Below are 14936 nucleotides of genomic sequence, written 5' to 3'. Positions count from 1 at the left end.
GAATATTAGGTGGCTTATTGGATGTTTTCTCAGTTGCCTCTGAAAGAGATTGACCATGTTGCTTCTAAGTATGCCAGTATCCCGTGGCCATGATTGTTGAAAGCTCCTGATGGTCCTGACAAAACCTGCAGCTTCCACTGGCCCTCTAACTTCTCAATCTTCAACTGACTTGGCTGTCAAAATCAGGATTTGGAATGCTTCCTCTTCGGGTGGCTTGAGCGGTCTTATATGGGGAGGGTGAGGAAATGTCCACCACCTGTTGTCTGCGATTCACATTCGTTTTGGGCTACCTCCATTGCTGCCATAGCCTCCTAAAGCAGCAATAGATTATATGCCCTCCTGCTGCACCGAGTTCCTGCCTCTCAGTGATAGTTTCCCCCTTTCCCCTCCCTGTTCAGTGGGGCTACCAGTCAGGGTGCATCTAAGGTTTCACGCCAGCCTTTCCACCTGTTTCTGCACTCCCCAGATCAAAGTATGATGTTGCAAGCTGACGTTACACAGTCTGCATACTTCAGTGTTCTAATGAGGTGATCCTGTGATTTCTGGCAGGTTCAACATTGGAGCAAAAAGACAGGCGGATGTCCTGCCCTGATGCACTTCTGGTGGTGTAACAATACCACTGGAATTTCAAGGCTCAGGACCTAAAGGTTCATAATAAAAAGAGATAATAATCTGTAGATATTTGTTATTGGAGAAAATTGGGGAACAGTGCCTGTGATTTGGAAAAAAAAATCAGGACAATGAAACTGAATAATAAAAGTGGATGGTAATTGAGATATGCCAACAAAATTCTGCTATTAGTTCCTTGGCAAATATACTAGTCTTTTTGCAGCTCCTTGTACTATTCATTTTATAGGACAATGAAATTCAGACAAAAATGATCAACGCAGGCTTACCCTATGGCTGTGAATATCTTGGAAACACACCACGACTTGTTATCACTCCTCTTACAGACAGGTGCTACAGGTGAGCTTTTTTGCAAATGATGCTTGAATAAACAAAATAGGGTACAGTGCTATGATATATTGCTAAATTATTAATAATGAGTAAGAATACTGAAATTCTTCAGAAGGACAAACTGTGAACTGACAACCAAGATCAAAGAAGTTGAAAACATAGTGCCCAGAAATTCCTAGGATATAAATTAAAGTAAAATCCATAGTAACTTCCTTCTTCCCCACACAACCCCTGTTTTAATAATAAAGACAAAATCTATAATAGTGAGGCTGGAATTCACCGTATGTTGGGGGATACTCACTGACCTTTGACTGAAGAACACAACCCACAATCCCAAGCAACGGTTTGTTTGAAGACCACTCTCACAGACTCACCACAAGTTAATTCCACGTGTCTCTAACATTCTCTGCAAATGTTTCAAAATTTATAGAAAATGTTAGAGACATTTTGATTGACCAATCAGACTATGTGAGTGACTAATGAAGTGGAGAAGCCATTCTATTGCCCAGTCGCCACATGATGGCCTCTAATATTTTGCAGAAGTTTTTTGAATGTTCAGCTAATCTGCCTGCAAACTGTGCTCTTTGAAAGGGTGGTGGTTGTATTTGCATTTGGACTATCAGCATATAAATACCTAAAAATTACAACATGGAAACAGGCCATTTGGCCCAATCAGTCCATCAGCCCCCATGTGAGCAAATAGACCTAATCACATTTAGTCACCCTGTTCCCATATCCCTTTATCCCTTTTTCTTTCATCCACCCATCCATTCCAATCTTGAATGTTGACATAGTTTCTGCCTGAACCACGAACACTGGAAATGATTTCCACAGCCTTACAACTCTCTGTATAAAGAAATTTCTCTTGCTCTCTTTTCTAAAATTCAGTCATTTTACACCCCTCAACTACTGGAAACAGCCTGCTTCAATCTACCTTGTCCCATCCTTTCATAATATTAAACACTGCTATTATATTGCCCCTTGATCTGTGTTGTATTAACAAAAATAACCTCAATTTTTCAAGTCTCCGTGTTTGTATTTCCTCATAGCTGGCAGTAGTCCAGTGAATCTTCACTGTACATAAGAACATAAGAACATAAGAAATAGGAGCAGGAGTAGGCCAATCGGCCCCTCGAGCCTGCTCCGCCATTCAATAAGATCATGGCTGATCTGATCCTAACCTCAAATCATGTCCAATTTCCTGCCCGCTCCCCGTAACCCCTAATTCCCTTTACTTCTAGGAAACTGTCTATTTCTGTTTTAAATTTATTTAATGATGTTGCTTCCACAGCTTCCTGGGGCAGCAAATTCCACAGACCTACGACCCTCTGAGTGAAGAAGTTTCTCCTCATCTCAGTTTTGAAAGAGCAGCCCCTTATTCTAAGATTATGCCCCCTCGTTCTAGTTTCACCCATCCTTGGGAACATCCTTACCGCATCCACCCGATCAAGCCCCTTCACAATCTTATATGTTTCAATAAGATCGCCTCTCATTCTTCTGAACTCCAATGAGTAGAGTCCCAATCTTGTCAACCTCTCCTCATATGTCCACCCCCTCATCCCCGGGATTAACCGAGTGAACCTTCTTTGTACTGCCTTGAGAGCAAGTATGTCTTTTCTTAAGTATGGAGACCAAAACTGTATGCAGTATTCCAGGTGCGGTCTCACCAATACCTTATATAACTGCAGCAATACCTCCCTGTTTTTATATTCTATCCCCCTAGCAATAAAAGCCAACATTCCGTTGGCCTTCTTGATCACCTGCTGCACCTGCAAACTAACTTTTTGATTTTCTTGCACTAGGACCCCCAGATCCCTTTGTACTGCAGTACTTTCCAGTTTCTCGCCATTAAGATAATAACTTGCTCTCCGATTTTTCATGCCAAAGTTTTCATGCCAAATTTTCCAATATTGTATTGCATCTGCCAAATCTCCGCCCACTCACCCAGCCTGTCTATATCCCCTTGTAGGTTTTTTATGTCCTCCTCACTCTCTACTTTCCCTCCCATCTTTGTATCATCTGCAAACTTTGATATGTTACACTCGGTCCCTTCCTCCAAATCATTAATATAGATTGTAAAGAGTTGGGGACCCAGCACCGACCCCTGCGGAACACCACTGGCTACAGGTTGCCAGTACGAGAATGTACCATTTATCCCAACTCTCTGCTTGCTGTTAGATAACCAATCCTCCACCCATGCCAGAATATTACCCCCAATCCAGTGATTCTTTATCTTGAGCAATAATCTTTTATGTGGCACCTTGTTGAATGCCTTCTGGAAGTCCAAATACACTCCGTCCACTGGTTCCCCTTTATCCACCCTGTACGTTATGTCCTCAAAGAACTCAAGCAAATTTGTCAGACGTGACTTCCCCTTCGTAAAGCCATGCTGACTTTGTCCTATTAAATTATGTTTATCCAAATGTTCCGCTACTGTCTCCTTAATAATAGACTCCAAAATTTTACCCACCACAGATGTTAGGCTAACTGGTCTATAATTTCCAGCCTTCTGCCTACTACCCTTTTTAAATAAGGGTGTTACATTAGCAGTTTTCCAATCTGCCGGGACCTTTGCCGAGTCCAGAGAATTTTGGAAATTATTACCAAAGCATCCACAATCCCAACTGCCACTTCCCTCAAGACCCTAGGATGTAAGCCATCAGGTCCAGGGGATTTATCCGCCTTGAGTCCCATTAATTTACTGAGTACCAATTCCTTAGTGATTTTAATCGTATTTAGCTCCTCCCCCCCTCGAGCCCCCTGTTTGTCCAGTGTTGGGATATTCTTAGTGTCCTCTACCGTAAAGACTGAAACAAAATATTTGTTCAGCATTTTTGCTATCTCCATGTTTCCCACCATCAATTTCCTGGTCTCATCCTCGAAAGGACCTACGTTTGCCTTAGCCACCCTTTTTCTTTTTATATAACTGTAGAAACTCTTGCTATCTGTTTTTATATTTTTTGCTAATTTATTTTCATAATCTATCTTCCCTTTCTTAATCAATCCTTTGGTTACTTTTTGCTGTCTTTTGAAGACTTCCCAATTTTCTATCCTCCCACTAAGTTTGGCTACCTTATATGTCCTTGTTTTTAGTCGGATACTATCCTTAATTTCTTTACTTATCCACGGATGGCTGTCATTTCTTTTACACCCTTTTTTCCTCAGTGGAATATATATTTTTTGAAAGTTGTAAAATAACTCCTTAAATGAACACCACTGCTCATGTACCGTCTTACCCTTTAAACTATTTTCCCAGTCCACTTTAATCAATTCCGCTCTCATACCATCACAGTCTCCTTTATTCAAGCTCAGTACGCTTGTTTGAGAACCAACCTTCTCACCCTCTAATTGGATATGGAATGTAACCATGTTATGGTCACTCATTCCAAGGGGATCCTTAACTAGGACATTATTAATTAATCCTGGCTCATTACACAGGACCAGGTCCAAGGTTGCTTGCCCCCTTGTAGGATCAGTTACATACTGCTCAAGAAATCCATCCCTAATACACTCAATAAACTCTTCCTCAAGGCTGCCCTGCCCAATTTGATTTGTCCAGTTAATATGATAGTTGAAATCCCCCATAATTATAGCTGTTCCCTTATTACATGCCCCGACTATTTCCTGATTAATACTTCTTCCAGCAGAGTTGCAACTATTAGGAGGCCTATATACTACGCCCACGAGTGTTTTTTTCCCCTTATTATTCCTTATCTCTACCCAAACTGTTTCATTATCCTGATCCTTTGTCCCAATATCTTTTCTCTGTATTACAGTGATTCCTTCCCTTATTAACATAGCCACCCCACCTCCCCTTCCTTCCTGCCTGTCCTTCCTGATTGTTAAATACCCTGGCATATTTAATTCCCAGTCGTTGTCACCCTGCAGCCATGTACCCTCTTTAAAGCCTTAATATCCTTCCTATTGTGCGGTGGCCAATTCTGCACACAGTACTCTAACAAAGGTCTTATTAAGATTTCATATAGGCTCATCTTTACCTCCTAGTTTTTATATTCTGTACCTCGTGATAAAACCTAGAATGCCGTTAGTTATTTTTATGACTTATCAACCTGTGATACTGCCTTTAATGTCCTGTGAACTTGTACCCCCAAGTCCCTCTTCTCTTCCGCCACACCAAGCTTACTTTTCCATTCAGAGTATAATTACTGCTGTTATTTTTTTACCAAAGTGTTTCACCTCACAATTACTGATATTGAATTCCATTTGCCACTTTTTATCCCATTCCCCCAGCTTATTAATATTTCTTTGTAGCTTCCTTTGGTTTTCTAAAGGATTAACTATATGTCCTATTTTGGTATCATCTGCATATTTTAACACCACTCCCTTTAGATTTATATCTAAATCATTGATATACACAGTGAACAAAAATGGCCCCAGAACTGAACCCTGTGGGACACTACTACCCCCTTCCAATCACTCTGAAAAACTGCCCTTAACTCCTACTCTCTGTTTTCTTCCTTCTAACCAATTTTAATCCAATTTGCTATCCTTTCCCTAATTCCATACCCTTTAATGTTCTCTAATAATCTCCTATGTGGTACTTTGTCAAAAGCTTTCCTAAAGTCCATGTACACTACATCCACTGCACTTCCCCATCTCTCATATCTGTTATCTCCTCAAAGAATTCTCTGAGGATTATCAAGAACAATCACCCCTATTGAAATCCGTACTTTCTCTTTTAATCTAGATATGCGGTAATTTCATCCTTAATTAAAAACTCTTAACATTTTTCCTACCATATTTTTCCGATATAACTGACCTGTAATTACTTATTAGCTCTGTCAACCTTTTTAAAAATGCACTGGATTTGACAACGCTATCTGCCAAAATAGTGGTGATGTGGGACAGGACTGAGGGCTGCAACAACACCTTTTAAGTGCTCCAGTTTGCCCACGGAATGACTATATAATGAGTACCCTGGTTGCATGCATTAAGAGGTGGAATTAGAGAAGCACCGTATTAGTTGGAATCTGAATAGAGAAGTGAAACAGGCAGCAAATAAATCTGTATCTTCTGTAAACTTGGCAATAATGATGTTTTACCCTCTCACAACATTTTTGCTTCTGTAGTATGTGATTTTTATGTTACAAACTTGTGCGTGTCTCAGAAAAGTTCAAAGTTACAAAAGTATACAAAAATATAGAAGCTTTACTTTTGAATATAGCTTAAATTGGAATTGAAGTTATTAGTATTTCCGTATACATGTATTCGTGAGCTATGATATATATCCTTTTGATCTTGAATAAATATCCAGAACCTTGTTTGGTGCTTTACATCTCTATCTTGGAGGAGCACCTGAAGGACCAGCGGGCACTGGTAAGACTGAGACGACTAAAGACTTGGCAAAGGCTGTAGCCAAACAATGTGTGGTATTTAATTGCTCTGATGGACTGGACTACATTGCCTTGGGAAAATTTTTTAAGGTGCGTATGATATCAGAATACAAGTTCCTAGCAACTTAATTTTAATTTAGGAATTATTGTTGAATTTTTAATTGCAAACTTGGTTCTGATTTCAGGGATTGCTCTCCTGTGGTGCTTGGGCATGCTTTGATGAATTTAACAGAATTGATCTGGAAGTACTTTCTGTTGTTGCCCAGCAAATTCTAACTATCCAAAGAGGTTTGTTAATTTGCGATTTTTAATGCATAGATTATCATCTAATTTAGTCCGTTTAATTATTATATTTTGGTCCATTCCCTTTTCTTGTGCTGTAAAAGTGCTGGAATATATGTTAAGCTGCTGCCAATTTTTGCCTATGTACAGTTGCTTTGCACTTCAATATTTTGTGGGATCCAATCTAACTTTTTATTTAATAGCACGGTTATTATTATGATCCATAAACTTCTGATCTTCAATTTGCTTGTATGTTTTACCATCATTTCTTTTCCAGTTACTGAAATAGAAATTTTTATTGGCTCTGTTATGGCAAGTTCTGTTCTTAGCCTTAATTTTTAACTTCATTCCCCATAAAAGTGATTTTCTAAATGACAATCATTCATCTCATCTGGTAATCTGAAGAGAAGTACTAAAAAATACAAATAGTTATTGTTTGAATGGTAAAATGTATAAGAAAGTGTTTAAAGCAAGTCATGATAAATAATTTATATTCGACTCATGAGTTATCCACAAATTAAAGCAGGTAAATGCAACTTTATTGAAAAGATAGTCAGGGGCGGGGGTAGAATCATGATTTGCCACCACAACTTTGATGGAAGATTGACAGAAACCCTGCAAAATGGGAGTAAATGGGAGAACTCCTGTGGAAATTCCAGGCTTGCCATCTTACTGCCTCTGTGAATCCTCTTTTCGATTTCCTTTCCACTCCTTTTATGTCCTGGTGTTTCCTATAAAAGCAGCTGACTTTTCTTGGTTCATTTTTCTCTCCAGTGCTAACCTTAATGATCATGGTATAGAACCATGCCTGGAATTTCTGTCGTGGTTCTCCCAATCTATTGTTGTAACTTCGGTGAAGATTGGTGGAACCCTCAGAAGAATGGTGTAAATGGCTAAATATGGCCGCTTATGCTGTTTTTCCAGGAGCTTCGCTGGTTTTCCACTGAAGCTATGATAACCTGTGTAAACTACTACCCTCTTTCTGTTGCTCCATTCTGTTCTGTTATTATGAACAACATTGTTTAATCCTCACCAGGTATGTCCAATCTTCTGCTCTCTGGGTTGCAATCAGACCTTTGGTCCTGATGGTTTCCTTCCCATCATCCTCAAGACCTGTGCTGGAAAGTTAACCATGTCCTATTGACTTTTTGTCAATCGTTTTTATTTCCAGTGCGCCTTTCCTTCTCCTTGGAAATTTGCTTATGTTCACCCTTAAGATATTGGTGCTGTCTAAAATTACAGAAACTGATGTTAACTCTCAAATTATCCATCACGTTGAAAGTTCTGGCTTAATCCATGATTGCCAGTGTAGTTTTCAGCATGGCCATTCCTCTGGGGATTTTGTTACCTATGTTCTGTATCTGTTGAACTCTGTTCTTGAACATTTTGGGAATCATTACCTTGGACATCTACAAAACGGTTAGCAGGGCACTTCTAAACTAATTCCTATAATATGGTGTGCCACTAAAACTACGTTCATGGATTTCTAGTTTCCTTTCAAATCACTTTATCTGTGGTATAGTTGATGGCTTGCCCTCTATATTTCCTACTGTTGTCCATGTCTGCCAAGGTCCTGCGTACTGCTACCACTTCTTAAGTGGCTCTTCTAGTAGCTGTCTCACATTCCTGGATACAGCCAAGAAAAAGCTTATTGTCTGATTGACAATCTTTCTCTTGCACCTTGCCTTCAATCACTCAAGGACAACATCTTGCATTTATCAGTGTCTTTAATGCAGGAAAAAAATATGCCATGGTGCTCCACAGAGATGCAAGGAAAAAAAAATGGACACTGAACAAAGTAGAAGATAATAAAAGGGGTGCCCAAAAGCTTGGTCGAAGAGGAGGGTTTTGAGGAGAATCTCAAAGGAGGAGAGGGAGGTGGAAAGATGGAGGGGCTTAGGGAGGGAACTCCAGAGCATGAGACTGTAAGAACATTGGGATTGATACCCTGACCAGAACATTTATCAAGGGCACCAGACAAATACTTAAACCTTCATCTTGAAAAAGAAAAATAAACTCGAAAAAGAAAAATTTGCAAGACTATGGGAGAAGATCAGGGAAGTGGAACTAATAGGATAGTTCTTTCATAGAGCCAACACAGACATGAAGGGCCAAATGGCCTCCTTCTGTGTGTATGATTCTATGATCTTAATTCCTCATCAAAGAACTGACTGGGTTTACCACCCAGTTTATCCGTAAGAATGAATGATGCCCGAGTTTGGCTCGTCGAATTGTCTTGCTTCAACTAATTTGGATTATATTAGCACATCACCAACCTCCCATCAGGATCCGCTGTATCTGGAATAGCTGGCTTAAATCTCACCTCTCTCGATCTCAGGAAAACTTGCACATCTAAACGACACGTTATCAAAAGCAAAATACTGCGGATGCTGGAAATCTGAAATAAAAACAGAAAATGCTGGAGAAGCTCAGCAAGTGAGGCAGCATCTGTGGAGAAAGAAACAGTTAACGGTTCAGGTCTAAGACCTTTTGTCAGAACTGGAAGATGTTAAAGAGTTAACAGTTTTTAAGCAAGTACAGAGCCACAGAAAGGTAGTGGGGGGGAGGGGAGGGGAGGAAAGAACAAAAGGGAAGGTCTGTGATAGGGTAGAGGGCAAGAGTGATTAAATGACAAAAAGGATGATGGTGCAAGGCAAGGACGGTGGTAATGGGACAAGTTAAGAAACAAAAGATGGGTCTAGAGAAGCTGTAAATGGCAACAGCAGAACCATTATTAGCAGCTACAGTTTCACAAAAAAGGATAAGAAAAATAAAAAAAAGTGTTTATGGTCTTAAGTTATTGAAATCAATGTTGATTTATATTAAATGACATATCTGTCTGCATCTGGATGATATAGCTGTACAGTCTTAACTTCTGTAACCTTCTCTGCTCTGTTGGAGATGTACTTTCCGATTTTACAGAGTTGCCTTTCAACATATAATAGACAATATTATTAAAAGAACTAGAAGTAAACTAAGAACAGAGGACTGAAGACGAAGAGCTGAGACTGAAATTATCTTATCTATCCTTAATTTCCAAAGAAACCTCCCCATTTCTATCACCAATTTGAGTGAGACTTGTATTAGAAGAGTTCAGCCTTTTTGGTGTCAGCCACCTCATGCTGCCCTGTTGGAACACAGGATCTCCTGTAGGCCTGTTCTGCCATTCAGTGAGATCATGGCTGATCTGTGAACTAACTACATATACCTGTCTTTGTCCAATATCCCTTAATACCTTTGGTCAACAAAAATCTATCGATGAGCACCTGAAACCATTTGATATTGATGCAGAAGTGTACAACTGCAGCCTTAGTTGTGAATTATCAGGTTGACTCAATATTTAGAAGACTAAAGATTACATTTCAATTATCTATTTATAAAACACAGTATGCTGAGCGTCTGTCACCTTTGAAGAGTTATGCCTGTCTAAATGCAAATTTCTGTGCCAAATTTGCATCGGACTTAAATTTTATATTCATATAAAATTCAGAAAAACATAAAGCATGAACTCTTAACCTTTTCTGAGGTAACTATGAAAATGTGCATACTCTATACTTGCTGGTGTCCATAACAACTGTTGGTAAGTACAGATACAAAGCCGTGCACATACAGCTGAGGAGAGTCCGGTGAGTGGGAATTTTGAATGGTTGCAGCAGCTACATCTGGCCCACCGTTTGATTGCTATTGAAGTGGAAGCAATGCTATATGAGCTGGCTGCAAAAGGGAGTGGGCCTGTTTGCCACTTCACAACAGCATTCTTGTAGGTCAGCATTGCAACATGTCTCAAAGGAAGTGGAGGCAAGTTTGAAGCCACAGCTGACCAGTACTGTCACTGGCTGTGCCAGCCTATGGTACATGATAGTAGCAGGTGTTCTTGCAACAGATAGCATAGCTGTGCATCTGGCTCTCTCTGACCTGGACCTGGTGAAGACCGTTCAACATGGTTGTTGCCATGTAGGTGCGTTAATGCCTGCAATTATGGTTGGTGGCATCTTTGTGGTTGTGGCCAGTTAGATTATATTGATTGTTGATTACCCTGGCATGCCCTCTTTCATGAAGTACCGCTAAAAGCTATTTCGGAGGGGAAGAATAGGTGTTTCACTTGTATGTTGTATTCATGCTTTGGAATGTGATATGAATGCAATTTTGAAGCACTATTTGAAGTAAACAGAAGGTGGCCCACAATGGAGCACTGGTAACACTGCATGCTTTACTGTATACTATTAAAAATTAGATTTTCTGCCAAAACATAATGTTACTTTCTTGAATGTAGCTTGAATTGATTTCTTACAGTCCCATAGCCACCAGTGACGTGTTCTTTATATGTTTAGTTATACATTGAAGCTTTCTATTCTCTTTTTGTGCTGCAGGTATTGCAGCTGGATCTACTACATTGATGTTTGAAGGAACTGAATTGAAACTTAACCCAACTTGTGCTGTCTTCATTACTATGAATCCAGGATATGCCGGTCGTTCAGAGTTGCCAGATAACCTGAAGGTATTTTTACAAATTCTTTGCCATGGTTTAGATCAGCTTGCAGCAAGGTGAATATTATATTTTTATCATATGATCAATAGCCAACCCTTGCTTAGTCATCCAGAATAAAAATACTGTAGACATAAATCAGATGTATAGTTTAAGGTTTTATACAGCTACCAGAAAATTTTCCAACCGTGTAATAGTTTGATAATGTGACAATATGCTGCCTGATTGCATCTGAATTTTGAAACAAAGATTTTTGGTTATGAAAAGGAAGGAGTATCTTGACAAAACATGTTTGACAAATTATAAACATGAGTTTATTTTAAGTAAAAAAAAACTCGATGGGACCCTAACCCTAACCCTAACCCGCCTGCCGAATTGATCTGGTGATTTACCCATTGATGATCCACCTGGATCCCGCCATCTTCAATTTTAACCTGCTCCTCCAAGCAGCCTCTGCGGCTTTCCCGCCAGGTAAAGTCAAGTGAGAAGAGGCCATACAAGGTATGTTTTTTACTTTCCTTTGTGGGGTCAGGAGGAGCAGGAGTGTATATGCCTCCCCAACTCCAGACTGCACCCCACCCCCCCCACCCCCGGCCGCCTTTTGAAATGCGAGATTCCCACCCTGGGGAACCTCGACCCCTATATCGCAGCCGCTTTCTACTCTCACCTCTCGCCTGTTCTGGGTGGGAAGTTGGCCGGCTGCATGTGACTGTTAGTCGCCGTAGCCTCATTCTGCCGCGGACAGATGGGAATCTAATTGAAACTTACTGTTTTCCTCGCTGGTAGTTAAAATCCTTCCTATTTCTTTGTAAATTTGAAATAGACATGTGTCACTAGAATGACTTTTGTCAGGAATGTAAAACCATATTTTAACATAACAATAATTTGATCATGATTGTATTGCAGGCTCTCTTCAGAACAGTAGCTATGATGGTACCAGACTATGCAATGATTGCCGAGATTGTACTTTACTCTTGTGGTTTTGTCAGTGCTCGACCTCTGTCAGTTAAGATTGTAGCTACCTATCGGCTTTGCTCTGAGCAACTGTCTTCACAGCATCATTACGACTATGGGATGCGTGCAGTGAAATCTGTCTTAACTGCTGCAGGAAATCTAAAGGTAATGTATGATGCATAGTTATCCTAATGTAGCAGGTTTTGTGACAAATGCTTATTATGCTACATATATAGTAAAATCTAGTCACTTTCTTAAAGATAAATAAATTATATTATAAATTTAGCTATGTTTTTGTTGTATTTAGCTGAAATATCCAACTGAAAATGAAGAGATTTTACTACTGAGATCGATTATTGATGTTAATCTGCCCAAGTTCTTGTCTCATGATTTGCCACTTTTTGAGGTAAAGCCGTCTTTCCTCCTCCTTATGTTTTTAGTTTTGTCCTCCATTAGTGATGTCTTTGAAGCTTTACAGCAGTTTCATAATGAAGTTAATAGCTGAACAAAAAGAATGATTACAATCAATTCATTAAACGTTTTAAACAATGCAATGCAAATAATCAATTGACTTGTTTTTGAACCACCTTCTATATTTTGGGTGAGTGTTTATATAGAAACAGAGGGGATTAAATTGGTTAACCCCCAAAAACGGGCACAGGGATTGTGGTGCGTGATTAACCCGCGCTTGTTCGTTGAAATGCAGGCAGCATGTAACATTCATGAGTGACTGCTTACCAGCAGGGGCCCAGATATCGCGAGTGGCTAGCACCACTTAAAGGCAGCCTGCACCTCTTAAAGGGAAAGTGCACTGTGGCTGCAGGAAGTGGTGGAAGTCAATGGTGAAGTGAATCTGTGCTGCATTATGTCGAAGCATGGTGATGATGGGAACTCTGGAATTTTTAATGAGCAACAACTTGGTTGCTCAAAGTTTGTGGGACTCTTACATTTTATATTCTGATATGGGTCTGAATGGAGATCAGAAATAGCACACATAAAACACAGATGCAGATCCCGTCCTTATGTTTACAACCTGCTGAGTTCCTTCAAAACATTGCATAAAGGTTGCTCAGCACTGCACCCCTTATCACCCACCTACCAACAAACTCTTTCAATCAGTACTCAACTCTTCCAATCAGCTGCTACATATCACCCTCACACATTACCACTGTTGCAAGCCGCACACTCACAACTCACAGGCCACACACACTGGCAGCTATTCAACTATGACAGCCATATCACTCAAATATCTTGCAGGACACTCACTGACGCACCTCCTGCTTTCTTGCAGGAGAAGATGGCACATTGCAAGTGGCAGTGTCGCCAATGAACATGATACTGCTTTCCTCTATCAGGATGACAGCGTTCCTGTTCCACCCCTGCCACTCTGCTCGTGCCCTTGCTGTTGCCTGTCAGCTAGCCAGCTCACTTCCTGTAAAGTATTGAAACTTTGTTATAGGAAGATAGGACCGGGAGTAGTACATTTAGCTCCTCGAGCCTGTTAAGAGCATAAGAACATAAGAAATAGGAGCAGGAGTAAGTCATACAGCCCCTCAACTCCACTTTTCTGCCCGATCCCAGTATCCCTTGATTCACCTAGTGGCAAATATCCATCGATCTCAGTCTTGAATATATTCAACGACTGAGCATCCACAGGCCTCTGGGATAGAGAATTTCGAAGATTCACAACCCTCTGAGTGAAGAAATGTTTCCTCATCTCTGTCCTAAATGGCCGACCCCTTATCTTGAGACTATGACCTCAAGTTCTAGACTATCCAGCCAGGGGAAATAGCCTCTCAGCATTCACTGAGATCATGGCTAGATCTGTGACCTAGTTCCATATACCCACCATAGCTCCATATCCCTTAATACCTTTGGTTAACAAAAATCTATCAATCTCAGATTTAAAATTTACAATTGAGCTAGCACCAACTGCCGTTTGCGGAAGAGAGTTCCAAACTTCTACCACCCTTTGCGTGTGGCAGCATTTCCCAACTTCACTCCTGAAAGTCCTGGCTCTAATTTTTAGGCTATGTCCCCTCATCCTAGTATTCAAGTATAGGAGACCTCCAAAAACAGGTACAACTGCATCAGCAGCCAGAATAACTAATCCAGCAACTAACCTGTAACTCCTGCATGATCCTTTTAAATAGCGCTGGGTGGGGGGGGTGGGGGGGGGGTGGGGGGAGGTGGTTCTCCATGCTGTTAAAGACCTGTTCAGCAGTGAGCGGTTAAGACAGTTTGTTGGCTGGAACATTGAGTTCCAAAATTGCATCTATCCCTTTAAATCAGCGTTGCACACTGATCTACCGCATAATCTCCCTACTTTACATGCTGCCGGCATTCGTTAAGTGCGCGTCTGCAAACGCCTTTACCAATATGGCGCCCTGTGCACGCCACGCGGAAGTGTGTGCACGCATCTCGGACACTATTCTGCGTCCTTAGAAGTCTGTGTAGCGCCTACACAACGGGTGTTATGTGGCCCAATTTAGATCCCAGACTATTTTCAGTGCTTTCAATGTATGACACCAATAAAGAAGACAAACAAATTGTTGAAGTATATCGGCAGGAGGATAGAACATAAGTTCCAGCGGTAGTAGTGAGCTCACTTAGGGCATTGATTTGGCTCCACCTGAAGAACTGTGTGCAATTTTAGTCACCATTCTATAGTGGGGATATCCTGGTTTTGGAGATGGTACAAAGGTGGACATCCAACTTATACTGAAGATTAGGCATTTGAACTAAAAGGATAGACTAAAGAAGCTGAGAATGTTTACATCGGAGAAAAGGAGACTTTTAAAAAATTCGTTCATGGGATGTGGGCATCGCTGGTGAGGCCGGCGTTTATTGCCCATCCCTAATTGCCCGTGAGAAGGTGGTGGTGAGCCGCCTTCTTGAACCGC

General features: G+C 40.6%; 1 protein-coding gene across 1 annotated transcript in view; it reads left to right on the top strand.

Moving 5' to 3' along the window:
* The window catches only part of dnah7 (dynein, axonemal, heavy chain 7), a 338773-nt gene that overhangs the window by 90394 nt on the left and 233443 nt on the right, over positions 1 to 14936 (top strand). Inside the window, 6 exon segments of the mRNA XM_067987762.1 lie at positions 857 to 966; positions 6233 to 6401; positions 6497 to 6599; positions 10964 to 11091; positions 11986 to 12198; positions 12341 to 12439. Of these exon segments, the coding sequence (XP_067843863.1) occupies positions 857 to 966; positions 6233 to 6401; positions 6497 to 6599; positions 10964 to 11091; positions 11986 to 12198; positions 12341 to 12439 (822 nt within the window).

The sequence above is a fragment of the Heptranchias perlo genome, chromosome 7 (assembly GCF_035084215.1).
Source record: "Heptranchias perlo isolate sHepPer1 chromosome 7, sHepPer1.hap1, whole genome shotgun sequence".
Taxonomy (NCBI): Eukaryota; Metazoa; Chordata; class Chondrichthyes; order Hexanchiformes; family Hexanchidae; genus Heptranchias; species Heptranchias perlo.
This window is presented reverse-complemented; position numbering and strand designations above follow the sequence as displayed.